This window comes from Macaca thibetana, chromosome 12 (genome assembly GCF_024542745.1).
Source record: "Macaca thibetana thibetana isolate TM-01 chromosome 12, ASM2454274v1, whole genome shotgun sequence".
In the NCBI taxonomy this organism is placed as follows: Eukaryota; Metazoa; Chordata; class Mammalia; order Primates; family Cercopithecidae; genus Macaca; species Macaca thibetana.
This window is the reverse complement of record NC_065589.1, coordinates 53891646-53909836: the sequence shown is the minus strand read 5'-3', so window position 1 is coordinate 53909836 and position 18191 is coordinate 53891646. Positions and strand designations below refer to the sequence as shown.

Sequence of the window (18191 nt, the reverse complement as noted above, 5' to 3'; positions counted from 1 at the left end):
GTGCCCAAAAGGGTGATTCTGACAATGAATTAATTTGAAATTTTTAAGTCTACCAAGTTTATTTGTTGACCAAAGTAGCCATTTTTTGCAAAATAAAGGAGTTGATTTCTAGTATATAAAATACTCTTGAAAAATATTTTTTTACTACCACTATCAGAAAAATAAAAACATTTTATGAATTATGTTTTTATTGACTTAATATGATTTATAGATTGAGTTGAACAACTTTATTCTACGCAAAACATTTCATACATTCAAGCAACTGTGCCTATAACCTATTAACTTAATTATAACAAAATCTATGAAACTCATGTTTGCTACTCTATAGTTAAGGCAACTTTCTTATCAGACTACATTGCACTTTCTAGTTAGTTCATGTTTTCCTGCTGTAAAATCAGTATGAAATATCTTCAACCCCTTTAAACAAGTTTTAAATTATTTAAGTTAATTTTGCAAGTAGTGTTATAAAGACCAATTAGAAAAACTCAATGTAAACTTTATCAATCATTCTAGATGAACAGATTTTAATAATTTTGCTATTTTTATACATTCCCTAGGGCTTCGATGGACGAAATGGAGAAAAGGGCGAAACAGGTGCTCCTGGATTAAAGGTAAATCACAACAAAATCACGTTTTCATAAGTAAATTCATTAAATATTAAAGCTACATTTAAGATTCATATTGTGAGGCTTAACTTGTTTGCTGAAATTTACCCGAACTTTACCTATTAGGTATGAATAATGGTAACTAATTGAGATATTCTATTAACGCTTCCATGAAAACTGATAACTTGAAGAGTCTAGATTAGAAATAGTTGAGCATATTAGTATAACTTATCAATTACTTCTCTTTAGTTTTTAAGTTTTTAAATTCAGAAATTGAGATTTCTGGTAAATAAAATACTAACAGAAAATTAATATTGTTAAAATGTATATCTTTTTCTAGGCTCCATAAGCTTTTCCATAATATTCTGTATTTAAAAATCAATAATATTTTCTTCCTCTTGTATAAAATAGTAACATATTTTATATGTATCTAGGGTGAAAATGGTCTTCCAGGTGAAAATGGAGCTCCTGGACCCATGGTAATTATGTTTCTTATGCATAATTTTCAGTTTTATTATTAACCTCATTGTTACCTAAAACTGGCTTTGCTCCCACCCCAACTGTTCTTACACATGTCAGGATTAGAGTAAGACCATATTTCAATTTTACTCTCTAGGGTCCAAGAGGGGCTCCTGGTGAGAGAGGACGGCCAGGACTTCCTGGAGCCGCGGTGAGTATTGTTACTAACATCGCACAATTAACATCGCACAGTTACAACCCAAAGTGACAGATTAGTGTCTCAGTAAATTTCAGGCTGTAAAAATACGTTAGAAAAAAGACCCTCCTACAAAATTATACTCGATACTGTGATAACATTTTGGCTATAGTTAAAAGGAAATGAATAAATGTTTTCCAATTATCTCTATTGAGAATTTTTGTGTTAACTGTTCATATGCAATTAGAGCCATTACATCTGCATTCAGTCCTGAAAACACAGATTCCAATCCTTCTACATTTGATTGTTGCTGTATATATCAGAATTGTCTTCACAATATATTGACTTTGAAATATATAATTAGTAAGCAGATTTTAACGTACTTGAAGAAAACTCAGCTCGAGTCAGAATTTTAGTCAAAATATTACTCATGACCAGCCATTCAGAATTAAATAGATATTTAATGTAAACTTCTCTTTTTAGGGTGCTCGGGGTAATGACGGTGCTCGAGGCAGTGATGGTCAACCAGTAAGTAACTTTCTATCTCTTATTTGTTGTAGGATAATGAGAAATTATGGATTGTGGATTATTTAATATTATATATATACACACACACTCAGGTATATACATATATGTATATTTATATATCTAACACACACATTAGCATCTCTATTGACCGTTTTTATAATTTAAAAAGTGAAAAAGTATCGTAGCCCCAATACTCAATATTGTATATATGCATGTGATTAAAACTGACACTGAGCCCATAAGCAAAATCTAGGTTCTGATATTCATTCTGCTTGACCAACTGCTAACATTTAATGGTGCTCTCAATGTTAGTTAACATCTTATATACGACATGGCACTTTAAAGAGCCCTACAAAATGGATAAAATAGATGTTACCTCCATGTTGTAAAATTGAATACAAAAGCTCAGGGAAAAGTAATCTGCACTAAGTCATGGAATTCATGGCAAAGTAGGGAGAAACCAAGAATTTCTAATTTTAGATTTCACTCTCTTCTTATTTTACCACATTGTTTCTCCACATAATATCCATAAAGTATGAATATCTTTTTTATCTGCATAAATATCTTCTTTTCTTTATATGTGCTTACTTATTTACTAGTATTCCGGCTTTCATTTATTTGAAAAGGAGCTCTTGAAATTGTATTTAATTTTTTTAGGGCCCTCCTGGTCCTCCTGGAACTGCCGGATTCCCTGGATCCCCTGGTGCTAAGGTAAATATGAGTTTCTACAGAAGGGTATAAAAATATCTTGGAGACAAGAGAAAACCACTAGATTGTTTCTTGCAACTGATTTTTTAGATCAGTCAAATGGATAGCTTTTATCTATACATGTCTTTAAAGCCCTATTCTTGATTCTAAAAGAGGTGTAGTCCCTAGCATTCAACTATTGATATTTCTTCTGATGCCTTCTTTTTTTCCCCAGACTCTTTCCAGGAAACTGATAACACAATCACACACATAGTTACATTTTTCTCTGCCTTTATGATGAATGATTCCTTGCTTTACCTGCAGTATAGAGTCCTACTATTCCAACCTTTGGGAGATGGGTTTAAATAGGACTGAAGGGTGAAGTGGCTAAGTGAGTAGAAGTGGTGAGAGGAACTGACTACATATGGTTTTACCATTAGGGTGAAGTTGGACCTGCAGGGTCTCCTGGTTCAAATGGTGCCCCTGGACAAAGAGGAGAACCTGGACTTCAGGGACAAGCTGGTGCTCAAGGTCCTCCTGTAAGTATCATAGTTGAGAGGGAGAGTGCTGCTACACTTACTCCATGAGAGCATGTGCTTCAGTATGGCTATCAGTGAAAATCACTTTGAAAAAGTTGTTGCTTAGGGCTCTAAAATGATCCTCCTGTGACACATACTGATTTGATTAGTAGTAAAAATGATAGTTTTTGACTGTTGCACTATTTCAGAATTCACGATTTTTTATGTTTATATAAAAGAATAGAAGATAGAATAGTTTTCTGATGCTTTCAAGAATGTGCCCCAAGCTAATCACCAATCATAAAAATTCAGAGAAGAACCAAATTCAAAATCTCTTCTATTTATGTATCATTTAATAATTTATACCAAGTACATATTACCTCTAATCTGTTTAGATAATGATGAATCTTTTGACTACATTTCATATGCTGTGTTATAGTTGGAGGATTCACTTAATCTCTACAAAGCATAACATTCACCAATACATTAATTTTCACACAAACAACTTCAGATATATACGAACTATTTGCATTACTATTAATACATTAACTGTTTTTTGTATACTTAGGGCCCTCCTGGGAGTAGTGGTAGTCCTGGTGGTAAAGGCGAAATGGTAAGTTGTCCCCACTCCTCACCCTTATCTCATCCACACATTACTGGCTTCTTTTGCATTTTGCATGACAATAGATTTGTGATATTTAAGTGAGATATTCATAAAAGAATGTTCGAGTTTGGCTAATGTAGTGTCTTTGATTTGTTTTTAGGGTCCCGCTGGCATTCCTGGAGCTCCTGGACTGATGGGAGCCCGGGGTCCTCCAGGACCACCCGGTGCTAATGGTGCTCCTGGACTGCGAGGTGGTGCAGTAAGTTGCCTTGTTTTTTCTCTGTTGACTGAAAGGTATAGTTTAATTCCATCAACAAAAATTAATAGCAAAATTTTGCTCCTGTTCAGTTGAATTTATATTGACTTCACTCTTGTCTTATAACTGAATTATGTGTTTCTGGTGATGATTTTGTTAGTCGAATCCTCCCTGTTTCTCAACCAAGACTCTGTTATAATTTAGGGTGAACCTGGTAAGAATGGTGCCAAAGGAGAGCCAGGACCACGTGGTGAACGCGTAAGTATTACTGCAACAGATCTGGTTATTTCTCGAAAAAATACAACGTAATTAGGAAGTAAACAGGTAAAAACTTCGAACTAAATTCAGTCATAATTTCTTATTTTACCATCTTTTTTTTTTTCAGGGTGAGGCCGGTATTCCAGGTGTTCCAGGAGCTAAAGGCGAAGATGGCAAGGATGGATCACCTGGAGAACCTGGCGCAAATGGGCTTCCAGGAGCTGCAGGAGAAAGGGTACGTTTTCCATGGGGCATCTAAAAGAAAAACAGCATCACTGTCATCTAAATAAAACTACCTTCAGGGTAAGACAGCCAATTTTTCTTAAGTTGAATGTTCAGTGCAAAATATTTTTTAAAGCACTTTATGACATAAAAATGTTTGCCACTCAAGAATTATGGAAAAGAATTGTAATCCTTTGCACTGAAATATTTGTCTTTCATTATTTTCAGGGTGCCCCTGGGTTCCGAGGACCTGCTGGACCAAATGGCATCCCAGGAGAAAAGGTAGATAACTTTAGTTTCTATGTTCCTAAATGCTAGCACCACAAATAGGTAGTTCTTCCATACAATTTCCCGTTCATGAAAACCTAAATATCTGAAAAATATATATTGGAGTTAAAAAAATTCCTAATGTAATGCATCCTCTGTTCAGTCACTTTCTTGGCTTTGTAACTAAAGCCACTTACTTACTCTCTGTGATAATCTTTTACTTATCTGTTAATTGGAAATCATTTATCTGAGCATCATTTCAAGAGTACAATAAACTAAAATGCCTGAAAAGTCTTTGAAAACTCTAAAGTTAAATGCAAATATGGTTTCATATCATTAAGATATTTGATTTTAGATGCACATAAATATATTTTTAAGCACACTAAATACTGTTTTATTAAGCATGTGATATTCACACATTTGCTTCAAAATTTTTTCAATATGGCAATCCAAGCTAAGATAACTGATTTTACATATAAATTTTTCAGCAACACGTGAACCCTTTTTGAAAGTTCAAATGATGTTCTCTATTTGTAACCAAAATATTGTTGGTATCTAGGTTAGTGAATGCTATTTTAATTTTTTTTATTTCTTTCACTACTTAGGGTCCTGCTGGAGAGCGTGGTGCTCCAGGCCCTGCAGGGCCCAGAGGAGCGGCTGGAGAACCTGGCAGAGATGGTGTCCCTGGAGGTCCAGGAATGAGGGTACAGAGAAACATTTGTTTGAATGACACTTTAATTTAGACAGAAGAAAGGCAAGACAAATGAAGACAGATCAAAAGCAACTGAAATCAATCAGATTACATATTTTGTAAGGCCCCAAACAAAACAAAATTCTTTTAAGTAAACTTAAGCCATGATAGTTCAAGGAGAGAAAACATAGAACACTTGCCTTAGATACTTTATAGACAGGAAAAAAGATGTTCAAATCTGAGGCTTCACATGTAAGCGAAAATATCCCAATTGTACAAATAGTATATGTTGTAATTTTTATTATTTCATTTAAAATCACCTAACAACTGACTTCTTTGCTTCAGGGCATGCCCGGAAGTCCAGGAGGACCAGGAAGTGATGGGAAACCAGGGCCTCCCGTATGTACATTTTTTAAATCTCATTTTAAAAGGCCAGTTAAAATGGAATGTATATGTTGGCCTATCCTTGAGTGTGTGTATAGTATATATATACTATATAGAGAGTATGTTTTAATCTTATCTTTATCAAACCTTTATTAATGTAATTTTTTCTTATTAGGGAAGTCAAGGAGAAAGCGGTCGACCAGGTCCTCCTGGGCCATCTGGTCCCCGAGGTCAGCCCGGTGTCATGGGTTTCCCCGGTCCTAAAGGAAATGATGTGAGTTCCTTCATTAATTTCTTCAATAAATACTTGACTGGAAGGTTTTTATTTTCCATATGGAGTATAGAAGTGGTCAAAACTCAGTCTCCTCTTCAAAGCATGGAGGAGTATAGGAAAATCAAATTGCATGTAGGAAGGGAGCTAAATATATAATTGGTTATGGTTGTATGTGTGTCTATGGAGCAGGCAGATAAAACATATGAGACAGGCTGGGTGCACTGACTCACGCCTGTAATCCCAGCACTTTGGGAGGCTGAAGCAGGCAGATCACCTGAGGTCAGGAGTTCGAGACCAGCCTCGCCAACATGGTGAGGCTGTTTTAGTCTCCACTAAAAATACAAAAATTAGCCAGGAATGGTGGCATGTGCCTGTAATCCCAGCTACCCAGGAGGCTGAGGCAAGAGTATCACTGGAACCCGGATGGCAGAGGCTATAGTGAGCCAAGATTGCACCACTACACTCCAGCCTGGGTGACAGAGCAAGACTCCATCTCAAAAATATGTATATATATATATATATATATATATATATATATATATATATATATATATATGAGATGATAATATGATTAGTTATTGCCCTTTGAGAATTAGTAAATACTGACCACTTCTTCTTTAGGGTGCTCCTGGTAAGAATGGAGAACGAGGTGGCCCTGGAGGACCTGGCCCTCAGGTATGTAGCTTTCATCAATTTATTTCTAGCCTTCTAATAGATGTATTCATCTCCAACCTTGTGACTTCTCTCTGTAATCTGTATTATTTCTGCTTCCCTAACTGTTCTTGTTTTTAGGGTCCTCCTGGAAAGAATGGTGAAACTGGACCTCAGGGACCCCCAGGGCCTACTGTAAGTTCACTCACATAAAATTGGAGATGAAAATAGGGTGGAGGTGGGGCAGGAAGAATGCTTCAAAAATTACATAATCTCTGACCCTATGTTATTATAGTTTACCAAAGCAATGATGCAACTTGCTGACCTAGTTATCTAGCTAGATGTTAGCACTGAGTTTAGAGTATACATGTGTGCTTTGGGTCCAGGTCCTCCCCTTTCTTCACATCACTACTTTTATAATTAAGCAACAGGCCTGTTGAAATGGATACTGTAGACTAAATATAAAAGGATGTTTATAACAGAGTGTATCATTATACTTTTCTAGGGGCCTGGTGGTGACAAAGGAGACACAGGACCCCCTGGTCCACAGGGATTACAAGTAAGAACTTGTTATTTAAATGTCATGGTATATCTGACCATCAAATCTTTTGTGTCCCTAACAGATTATAATTTATCTGAAGCTTAACTTGTGAGTCCATCTTTCATCTGGAAATAAAATATCAGGCAATGTTAATAGATAGGCATATCTTCCATGTCCATTCCAGAGCACATTAATAAGTTATTTAAAAGAATTAATGAAACTCAAATAATTCTATTTGCTTACATTTATTTTTATTATAATATAAATCCATATAGCCAAGTCTATCCTGCCATGCTTGTCAATAAATTTTTATGTGTAGCAATTGAAAGAACAAAGAGAGATGAACACGGATTTGTAAGATATGATTATCACATATGTGTCACTGGATTTTGAGTGGCACAATGTTTCTACCCCTAAAAGACCACTGAAACTTTTTTCAAATATCTTGCAGAAACATGTGTACATATGAGAAGCTTTTCTATAAGCCATGTTTGAGGTAATTACCTGATACAACTATGATTGTTTCTAGGGCTTGCCTGGTACAGGTGGTCCTCCAGGAGAAAATGGAAAACCTGGGGAACCAGTAAGTTACGTTTCATTTTTCAAAACTCAGAAACAAAAAGAATATATAATAATTGTTTGTCAACTATTAACTTTTTAATTTTCTTATGTCATGATATTTGAGATTTAACATTTAGTTTTGAAATATTATCAAAACAAAGACAAATTATTTAAAAGATAAATATTATATAGAGTTTGAATTTTACCATAAAATAGAGAGTTCATAATTTCAAGATTAGAAAAATTATACTGTATGCCAACATGACAAATGTGTATTTTGCTTATATTTACATAAAATGCATTCTGATATGGACCTAATCATATAATGCAAATCTCCTAGGGTCCAAAGGGTGATGCCGGTTCACCTGGAGCTCCAGGAGGCAAGGTAGTATTTCAATTCATTCTCTACCTTCTTCAGCATGTTATACAGCAATTGATTAGTAGTATATTTTTAGTATATCAAGTGAAAATACTCTTTCTTTAAACGAGCATCATTGCAAAGGTTTGTTAAGTACACTTAGAGAAACTGAAGACATTTTCAATACATTAAATTTGCTTTAATCTGGAAGGTCCACTTCTCTGACATTCATAATCACTACAGAATCAAATATGAGCTTAAAATTTCAAATAGAAAAATATTGCCAATATGTTGATTCTATGTAGGAAAACTGTTTTGGTAAAAGAACTTTAAAATGCTGCCCTTATGAATAAAATACTAAGTATTTCAATGACAGTTCACACTTAAGCAGACTAAGTATCCAAGTTTTCTTTTGGACACTTTTTTAAGCTTCCAGTTCCCACCCAGCTGTTCAACTATTTATAAGTATACAAATTTCCAGGTTGTTCACAACATAATAACCTAGTGGCCTGATTCAAAATGATGCAAGTTAAGGTGTTTTGTTTTTAGCTTTGGATTGTCTAATATGGTTATTTACATATTTTTATCACAGGGTGATGCTGGTGCCCCTGGTGAACGTGGACCTCCTGGATTGGCAGGGGCCCCAGGACTTAGAGGTGGAGCTGGTCCCCCTGGTCCCGAAGGAGGAAAGGTGACTCCACAGAATTCCATTCACCTAGGTTTAAAAAATACATTCGATTTCCTTCTGATCATTTATTATTTCTCACTTATTTTCAGGGCGCTGCTGGTCCTCCTGGGCCACCTGGTGCTGCTGGTACTCCTGGTCTGCAAGGAATGCCTGGAGAAAGAGGAGGTCCTGGAAGTCCTGGTCCAAAGGGTGACAAGGTATTGACTTGTTTTCTCTTAATTGTTTCATAAATCAGTCATTGTAGGTTAAAAAAAAAAAAAAGCAACATTCCTGGAAAGTAATCGACTATATTTTCAAAATTAATATTATCATTTTATAGTAAGTGAAATTTAAGATGGATTCCTAGAGCAATAATGAATCAGAACACCCAATATATATCCCAACAAATCCTGAGGGTTACTCCTCTTCTTGGCCAATTTTTCACTGAAGATACTTTGAATCTGATGACATTGGCTTTTATTTGACAGGGTGAACCAGGCGGTCCAGGTGCTGATGGTGTCCCAGGGAAAGATGGTCCAAGGGTAAGCATTCTCAGTGAGGAGAAACAGGCCTTACCTATATGTCATATGCGACAGTCCTGCACTTCCACTTTTATTTTTTCCAAAAACTACTCAAGATAAATTAGATAGTTTACCACCTTTTGAGCATAAAAAGACCCAAATAACTTGATTTATAATTAAATTCCTGGTCTATATCTATGGCTACTTGATAGGTCTACAGTGACCAAAGAATGAAAAAACCTCAAAAGTATGATAAAGGTCACAAACTAGCATTTGTGAGTCACTAAAATCTGAGATAATCACTGAAATTTAAGATAATCAATACTGCTCATTAAGAAACTAAAAGTCATCACAATTCAATATAGTAAGTACTCCTAATTAATAGACTTTATATTCAAAAATTGTAATCCTATGGTGCAGTCTCACTATGGAATAGTATTTAGCAACAAAAAGGTATGAACAATTGATGCTGTACACACAGCAAATTACACAAACCTCAAGGACAACATACTCAGTGAAGAAAATTCAGTCTCCAAGGGATACACATTGCATGATTCCATTCCCATAATATTTGCAAAATAACACCCTTTTAGAGATGTAGAACAGATTAGTGGCTGCTAGGAGTTAGGAATGAGAAAGAGAGAGATGGATGTGGCTATGGAGACATGACACAGGAAGTCTTATGGTGATTGCACATTTGAGTATCTTGATTGTGGTGGTAGTCAGGCACATCTACAAATGGGATAAAATTCTATAGAGCCACATATACACACACATAAATGAGTGCGTGTATCACTGGTGAAATCTGAACAAGCTCTATGGATGGTATCAATGTCAATTTCCTAGTTTTGATATTATACTATAGTTGTGTAAGATGTTAACATTAGGGGAGGCTGGGAGAAAGGTGCACAGAATTTCTGGTATATTCCTTTGCAACATTCTGTGAATCTATAATTCAAACTAAAAGTCAAAAACAAAACAAAAAACATCTTCTAAATATGATTATAAGTAAGTCATTTAATACATTTATATAGTAGTTGCCTTAAAGAAATTCATAAATGCTTCACTTTTGACAGATTAAGTAGATAAGCCATCATTCAAGTAAAAAAAGTGCTCAATACTTCACGTTTGTAATATACGTAAAACAACTATTTGAAAATTTCAAGTTGAAAAATTTAATATGTACAATGATACTTTGAGAAAACATTTAAATTATCAAGCAATTTAATACAGAAATGTACTTTAATTTAAAAAGACATTACTGTAAGATCTTACATGACATCCTATTCATCTTCTACAGTGGAGATAAAGACAAACGAATCAATAAACCACTGCTGAATCCTATTTTCTCCCAGAGTTATCCCCACAGAGTCTTGTGTTTACTGAGCTCTGCAGTATTTACACATTGAGTGAAAAGCACAGCATTCAAGCCATAAAAAATTTAAAAAGTATGTTATCTAGTTTATTAGGTATCTATGTCTATATACTTTCTGTTTGATTAATGCAGAAAACGATATTTGCATCTTCAAAATTAAAAAATATTTTTATTTCCTCTAGGGTCCTACTGGTCCTATTGGTCCTCCTGGCCCAGCTGGCCAGCCTGGAGATAAGGTAGCACTTAATACTGTCTGGAAATTAAAAGAAAATATCTCTGTCTTTTGGATGCAAGAGAGTGACCTGGTTTCTCTTTTTCCAGGGTGAAGGTGGTGCCCCTGGACTTCCAGGTATAGCTGGACCTCGTGGTGGCCCTGTAAGTGTTAAAGACATTCTCAACATACTTTTTAACCCCATACAGACAGCAGCTACTTATGCTTCCCTTTTTAGCAATTCTGCCCCCAGTTCCCCGAGCCTCAATTTGGAGACACTATCTTCAGGAACCATATAGCATGCCAGGGAATGTTAAATTTCTTAAATCTAACATTCACAAGAGACCATTTTAAATCAGGATTTCTTTCCAAAATAACTTCGGAAAAAATACATGAATTGCACAAGTAGTATATGTTTGTAATTAGGTATTTCTTAAGCCTATAGAATCTTTGCCTGAGACTCCTTCTGGATTTAAAATTCTTGACCTTTAGGATTTAAGACACTGGAAAGATATTTAGCAAATGTTTTTTAAAAATAAATCATTTAGTTAATTTTTCAGTTAAGGCTCTACCATATATTGAAATAAATAAATATATATATATATATATATAAATGTGTTAAATACTTTAAAATTCTCAAACTATTTTTCTTGCAAATAATATCACAGTGGGAGACAGAAGGAATCAATGGTTCTGGTATTTTCTACTCCTAATTTTATTGAGAGGTGGCAAAGTCTTCAGAAGTTTACTGGCTACTCTGCACATTTCCTGCTTAAAGGAAAGAAAAGATAAGATGACAAGATGACATTTCCTGCCTAAAGGAGATGACACACACTCCCCGTGGCATATCTTCACTGTGACTAAGGAGGATGTTTTTCTCTTTAGGGTGAGAGAGGTGAACCTGGCCCTCCAGGACCTGCTGGCTTCCCTGGTGCTCCTGTAAGTGCGAATATTTACACAGACATGTTCCATAGCCCAGGATCACTATCTTGCAGAAAAATTACAGAAGTATAGTCAAGTTTGGCTTCTAGTCCCATTTTAGCTGTTCATTCCCTATAAGATTATTGTACCCCTATTTTGTTTTACTTTACCCCTATTGCTGCTCTTTAACAGATGGAAATAAAAACACCTGTCCTGCCTTTATGACTAGGTAATGAACTAAAGTAGCATCATAGATTGAAATGCACTCTGAATTTTTGTAAGTTCTTCCATTATAAGTTGGTACTAATTAAAATTTTCTCTTAAACCCAGTCTTTCTCAAAGAAATTTACTGGTGCTGATTTTCAAATGTTTAATCCTTAGAGAGACTTCCTCCATCCCTAATGGCAAATAATGTACAGTTTATGCTTTCTTGGTCATGTTCTTTGATCATGAAAATATTTTGATTGGCTTTGTTTTGTCATGTCTTCAGAGAGCCTTGTTTTTAAATTTTATTTCAGCTCCTTACATCTGAAGAATTCTATATTCTGAAGAGAAATAATAATAATCCAAGTATATCATAAAGAGTGTCAGCTGAGAGATTGTTGTTGTTGTTGCATGTAGGGACAGAATGGTGAGCCTGGTGGTAAAGGAGAAAGAGGGGCTCCAGGTGAGAAAGGTGAAGGAGGCCCTCCTGGAGTTGCAGGACCCCCTGGAGGTTCTGGACCTGCTGTAAGTTCTCTCCTCTTTCTCTATCTATCATCTATCTATCTATTTATCTATCTATCTCTTCCTCTCTCTCTCCCTCTCCCCCCTCTCTAAGTGCTAAGTGTTCTAATGGAAAAACATGAAGGTTTATCAGTAATTTAATATTTTATACTGAGATAACATGTCATAGTGGCAAGAGTATAATCTTTATGTGAATACAGTTGAAGTATGAATCTCAGCACCAGCAGTCTAAAAGTTATTTTAACCTCTTCATAGAGTTCCTGGTTTTCAAAGGCTTAATGCTTTTCCCAAATTTTGATTTTGGCACTATTCTTACATACCTTCCTTCCATTTCATATAGGGTCCTCCTGGTCCTCAAGGTGTCAAAGGTGAACGTGGCAGTCCTGGTGGACCCGTAAGTATTGATCCTCTTAACTATTATTGAAAAGTATTCATATCAACCTGTATAAAAGCTGCACTTGAGACACTAGATCCATAAAGAGAATGTAAAAAATGTAATCTCTCATTCATACATGAGTAATGTGTAAATTCCAAGGGGAAAAAGCAAACCATAAATGACTTTCAGGTACAATGTAGATCATACCACACATTATACTTTTTGTTTGTTGTGTAGTTGTTTGTTCTACTTTTGAAATTCAAAAATATATTACCATTTCACAGGGTGCTGCTGGCTTCCCTGGTGCTCGTGGTCTTCCTGGTCCTCCTGGTAATAATGTAAGTAATTGTTAAAGTATTTTCTCATCATACACTTCAGAAAGAGCATTCATATATGTATAGGATGAGAAACTTACACATTGCTACTTATTTCTCTAGTAAGTCTCAAATAAAATTATTTGAAATAAGAAAGGAAAGAAAAAAATGCACTTTTTATTATAAATATTCAAATTTCAAACAATTCTTTGTAGGGTAACCCAGGACCCCCAGGTCCCGGCGGTTCTCCAGGCAAGGATGGGCCCCCAGGTCCTGCGGGTAACACAGGTGCTCCTGGCAGCCCTGGAGTGTCTGGACCAAAAGGTGATGCTGGTCAACCAGGAGAGAAGGGATCACCTGGTCCCCAGGGTCCCCCAGTAAGTAACTTCATTTTTATAAGTTGATTGTACTATTTTGGTTTTTATCACAAATTGATTAGAGAAAAAGATTGTCACATAACGATGAGCTAAGTCTTCATTATCTGTATTAGGGAGCTCCAGGCCCACTTGGAATTGCTGGGATTACTGGAGCACGGGGTCTTGCAGGACCACCAGGCATGCCAGGTCCTAGGGGAAACCCTGGCCCTCAGGGTGTCAAGGTGAGTATAGTCATTTTCCACTACACTCTTGCTTCCTTTGCTAGCCTTCAGAAATCACTTAACCATATCAAGGATGAAAAGTTTTTCTGTCATTGGAGTAAATTAGCCAGGAGATTTTTTTTATATTTTTAGATTTTTAAAAGCATATATTTTAATAAATGGCTCCAGAACACAAAACAGGGCATATCAAAGACCAACCTTGAATATAAGCACAAATAAATTAATATAACAAAAACAACATTGCCATCTGAAACACCTCTTTTAGGAAACTTGTGAATGTTCTTCAATTTGTTGACTGTCAGTTTTGAATGGGAAAATAGTGTTAGCTTATAGATCTAGGAAAGTCTTTCACTGATGCTAGTTATCCATCCATTCAAGTCATCTTGCACTCCTGACTCTCTTTCACTAGTATATTATATTCCTATAACGTTCTCGTGCTTGGCATCTAAAACACTCATTTGGTAAACAGGGTAATAAAATTGCATTTTTATTAGGGCTCGTATTATAACACTTTAAGTACTTCTTTCAACAAAATGTTATGTACTATTGTCATAAAATTAACATTTCATGTTTAAATGTATCCAATTGATATGATATTTCTAGTAAGTCTATATTCTTCAGATAGAGACAAGTAACCTAATTTTAAGAGTCACCATAAACCTCTAGTTTCATGATGGCTCATTATTATGTTTTTCTTATAATAATCATGTCTATGTATTTATCTCAGATTAGAATGTACAGTATTCTGAATTAGATAATCAATGTGACTATTCAGCCCTTTGCCATCCAGAGTCACTGAGCAAGTTAGAAAATGCAACAAGCTTGCTCCCCCAAACTTTTTCCCATAACAGGCATAGTTTTAATTTTAAAATTCAATAAAAATTAAATAAGATTTTTACCTGAAAATAAAGATATCTGATAACACCATTTTAATTGATTTCTTAAGTTAAACAAAATATTTTTCATTCCTTTGTATACAGGGTGAAAGTGGGAAACCAGGAGCTAACGGTCTCAGTGGAGAACGTGGTCCCCCTGGACCCCAGGGTCTTCCTGGTCTGGCTGGTGCAGCTGGTGAACCTGGAAGAGATGTGAGTAGCAGTTCTTATTCAACCAGCCAGGTAGAATTTGATAATTTATTTAAGCAAAGGTGAAATTGAGCCTTAATGTCTAAGAGTGTAAATATGGCCACACAGCAAAGTTCTTCTCTCTCTAATAAATTCTTTCATTACAACTTAGAATAGACTTAAAAGCTCTTGTTCATTAATATTTAGTCAGTGAATAATCATTAGTGGAGAAAATATTATCTCTAACTAAATTGGGATAAAAGTTAGTGGGGAGAACCACAATTCACATGTTTTCTGAGTGAAAATATTCTGCAGTTATCTGTGATTAGTCTTTTATTATTTTTAAAGAATTTAAAATTAATATTATTTGTAATTAACAAACCATAATTGTATACATTTATAAGGTACAATGTGATGTTTTAATATATGTATGCAATGTGGAATGATTAAAGCAAACTAAACTGTAGATTTCCATTAATAGTTTAGATCACTATTTCTGAAACTTTTATTTATTAGAGGTCTGTAAAGACTCTTTTTGGATATTATTTTTCTAGTCACATCTCCTCCATGAATATACTAACTATCTGCTTGGATATTGTGACCCTTTGAAGGGCTACACCCCATTGTAATATCTAAGATTTCTTACCCCCAAGAACCATTTTCACCCCCTTGAGAATTATATTGCCCTGTTGAGAATGCATGATTAAATGGCATTTGGAAGGTTTCAAGAAACTTTATTTCCTTTCTCATTTTTTAATCAGGGAAACCCTGGATCAGATGGTCTTCCAGGCCGAGATGGATCTCCTGGTGGCAAGGTATAATAAACACATGTGCAATAGATTTCTGTAATTAAAATAAGTGATCATCATGTTTATTTTGGACCTGTGAATTTGTTCACAGGGTGATCGTGGTGAAAACGGCTCTCCTGGTGCCCCTGGTGCTCCTGGTCATCCAGGCCCACCTGGTCCTGTCGGTCCAGCTGGAAAGAGTGGTGACAGAGGAGAAAGTGTGAGTTCCCAGAAGCATCATCTCTCTTGTTTGTCCGTTTCCTTCAATAAAGACATTTGTAGGTGGAAGATAGAATGTCAGATCTGCCAACCAAAATATCCACTATCATTTCTTTTACAGTTTTAATGCTAGTTGTTCCTTAGACAAATGTGTTAGTAAAGAAATACCAGAAGTACCTGGCAGTAGTCAATAAAGAATTTATTACTGAAACCCGAAATCGTATTAATCAGACCAGCTATTTATTTGCTGGGTAAATGCAAGGCCGAATTAATAGGGCTCTTGCCCAGCTTTTCTGTTTAGATCCCCTGATAAAGCTGTAAACAGGGCTTTAGCACTTTGAAGGCAAAAATAATATTAACTTCCAATAATTGCATGCATACTATAATTCTATTATAATGAAATTATTTACTTTTGAAAACAAAATTGTGTCAACACATAAAACTAATTCGTGTATGTTTGCTCCATTGAATGTTTTCATCTTAGGGCCCTGCCGGCCCTGCTGGTGCTCCTGGTCCTGCTGGCTCCCGAGGTGCTCCTGTAAGTTTACATATGTATTTGTTCTTTCTATTGGTAGGTAGATAGATAGATAGATAGATAGATAGATAGATAGATAGATAGAGATAGATAGATAGAGAGAGAGAGAGAGAGAGATGATAGATAGAACAAATATAAACTTTCCTTTAATGATGATGATACGGAAAGCAGTTCAGGATCTAAAAGTTCTTTGGAGCCGATGATAGAAACACCAGTTGTTAGGGATCTATGCCATTGTCAGTCCAAAATTAAAACAACCACAAAAATAATCTTATTTCATATCTGAAGTATCTGTTGATGGGGGATTTTTTAGCTGATAGAAAGCCATAAAATAGACTTAATTGTTATAAATTCTATTTTATTTTTCCAATATGTATGTGTGTATATGACTTCAATTCAAAATATGTTTTTAAAGGGTCCTCAAGGCCCACGTGGTGACAAAGGTGAAACAGGTGAACGTGGAGCTAATGGCATTAAAGGACATCGAGGATTCCCTGGTAATCCAGGTGCCCCAGGTTCTCCAGTAAGTGCATTCATTCTGTTGGAGAATCCCTCCAATGTATGCAAATTTTAGAGATTAAGAGAAGAAAGCTTTCTATCTCTAAAAATACGTACTAGAAGAGATGAGAAATGGATTTGAGGCTAATTTGAAACAACAATCAGCATGAAACAATGGGAAGATTAAAGAAAGAAAAAATATTTCATCATAATCCCCATATTTCTTGATCTGATCTTGAATGTACAGTTTCCCAGTGCTTTTTAAGGCCTTCACTCATATGCACACTTCTTTCCTTCCAGGGCCCTGCTGGTCAGCAGGGTGCAATTGGTAGTCCAGGTCCTGCAGGCCCCAGAGTAAGTAGCACAGAAAGATATCAGTTTCACATGTCTGCACTTCAGAAAGATATTCTGGCATTGTGATGTCATGATACTTTCTTAGGGACCTGTTGGACCCAGTGGACCTCCTGGCAAAGATGGAACCAGTGGACATCCAGGTCCCATTGGACCACCAGGGCCTCGAGGTAACAGAGGTGAAAGAGGATCTGAGGTAAGACATAACTTATATGTATGTGCATTTAATTTGTTATAATCTTCCAGTTTTCAGAACCACTGCATTATCTTTAAATTGAAATAGTGAGTGAGACGCAATGCAACCACTCAATTTAGAAAATGAACCATGACTTTAAGACATTCTCCATCACATTGAAAATGTTTCTACCACACTATAACAGGAGAAAAATATCTTTTTAAAGATTTGATCAGGTATCCATGGTATCAGGATAATGACATCTGCCCAATTAACCAAACAAACCTTGTCTGCATTGCTATCACACTAGAGATCTCGGAATTACAACATTCATAATTATCAGCGTTTATGCAGTGCATTTTACTTCTCAAACAGCTTCCATGGTTACTATTTTGTTAGTGATACTATCATTCCTAATACTTTGTATTCCATGCCTTTGGGGTAAATGAAATAAAAACTATTATCCCAACAAATTACACTCCCCTTTGTCATGTCAATATTAGAATTGTAGCTCATAGGTGTTTGCTTACATCATTCATCCAGAAGGAAGAATGATAGAGAAAACGTGTGCTCTGACACTACTGATTCTTACATAGTGGAACAATACCTTTCTTGATAATGAATTGCAGTTATTATAAATCGGTGATCACGTGACCCTAAAAGCACCCAAATAAATCTTTAGTAAAATAATTATAATGACACAACGAATGAATTATTTTTAAGGCATTTTCTTGAACTGGCAATGTATTCTTAGAGTGGCACCCAAACATGCATACCTCAATGATCCATGTT

The 18191-nt window shown here is 35.6% G+C and overlaps 1 protein-coding gene across 1 annotated transcript in view; it reads left to right on the top strand.

Annotated features, from left to right (window-relative positions):
- COL3A1 (collagen type III alpha 1 chain) overlaps positions 1 to 18191 on the top strand; it is a 38425-nt gene that overhangs the window by 16210 nt on the left and 4024 nt on the right. Inside the window, exons 11-47 of the mRNA XM_050752790.1 lie at positions 558 to 611; positions 1040 to 1084; positions 1222 to 1275; positions 1744 to 1788; positions 2446 to 2499; positions 2916 to 3014; positions 3562 to 3606; positions 3758 to 3856; positions 4058 to 4111; positions 4239 to 4346; positions 4562 to 4615; positions 5206 to 5304; positions 5637 to 5690; positions 5851 to 5949; positions 6571 to 6624; positions 6742 to 6795; positions 7106 to 7159; positions 7671 to 7724; positions 8043 to 8087; positions 8653 to 8751; positions 8838 to 8945; positions 9216 to 9269; positions 10806 to 10859; positions 10945 to 10998; positions 11720 to 11773; positions 12377 to 12484; positions 12822 to 12875; positions 13142 to 13195; positions 13387 to 13548; positions 13662 to 13769; positions 14750 to 14857; positions 15595 to 15648; positions 15734 to 15841; positions 16325 to 16378; positions 16791 to 16898; positions 17174 to 17227; positions 17313 to 17420. Of these exons, the coding sequence (XP_050608747.1) occupies positions 558 to 611; positions 1040 to 1084; positions 1222 to 1275; positions 1744 to 1788; positions 2446 to 2499; positions 2916 to 3014; positions 3562 to 3606; positions 3758 to 3856; positions 4058 to 4111; positions 4239 to 4346; positions 4562 to 4615; positions 5206 to 5304; positions 5637 to 5690; positions 5851 to 5949; positions 6571 to 6624; positions 6742 to 6795; positions 7106 to 7159; positions 7671 to 7724; positions 8043 to 8087; positions 8653 to 8751; positions 8838 to 8945; positions 9216 to 9269; positions 10806 to 10859; positions 10945 to 10998; positions 11720 to 11773; positions 12377 to 12484; positions 12822 to 12875; positions 13142 to 13195; positions 13387 to 13548; positions 13662 to 13769; positions 14750 to 14857; positions 15595 to 15648; positions 15734 to 15841; positions 16325 to 16378; positions 16791 to 16898; positions 17174 to 17227; positions 17313 to 17420 (2727 nt within the window). The remainder of the gene's footprint in view (positions 1 to 557; positions 612 to 1039; positions 1085 to 1221; positions 1276 to 1743; positions 1789 to 2445; positions 2500 to 2915; positions 3015 to 3561; positions 3607 to 3757; positions 3857 to 4057; positions 4112 to 4238; positions 4347 to 4561; positions 4616 to 5205; positions 5305 to 5636; positions 5691 to 5850; positions 5950 to 6570; positions 6625 to 6741; positions 6796 to 7105; positions 7160 to 7670; positions 7725 to 8042; positions 8088 to 8652; positions 8752 to 8837; positions 8946 to 9215; positions 9270 to 10805; positions 10860 to 10944; positions 10999 to 11719; positions 11774 to 12376; positions 12485 to 12821; positions 12876 to 13141; positions 13196 to 13386; positions 13549 to 13661; positions 13770 to 14749; positions 14858 to 15594; positions 15649 to 15733; positions 15842 to 16324; positions 16379 to 16790; positions 16899 to 17173; positions 17228 to 17312; positions 17421 to 18191) is intronic.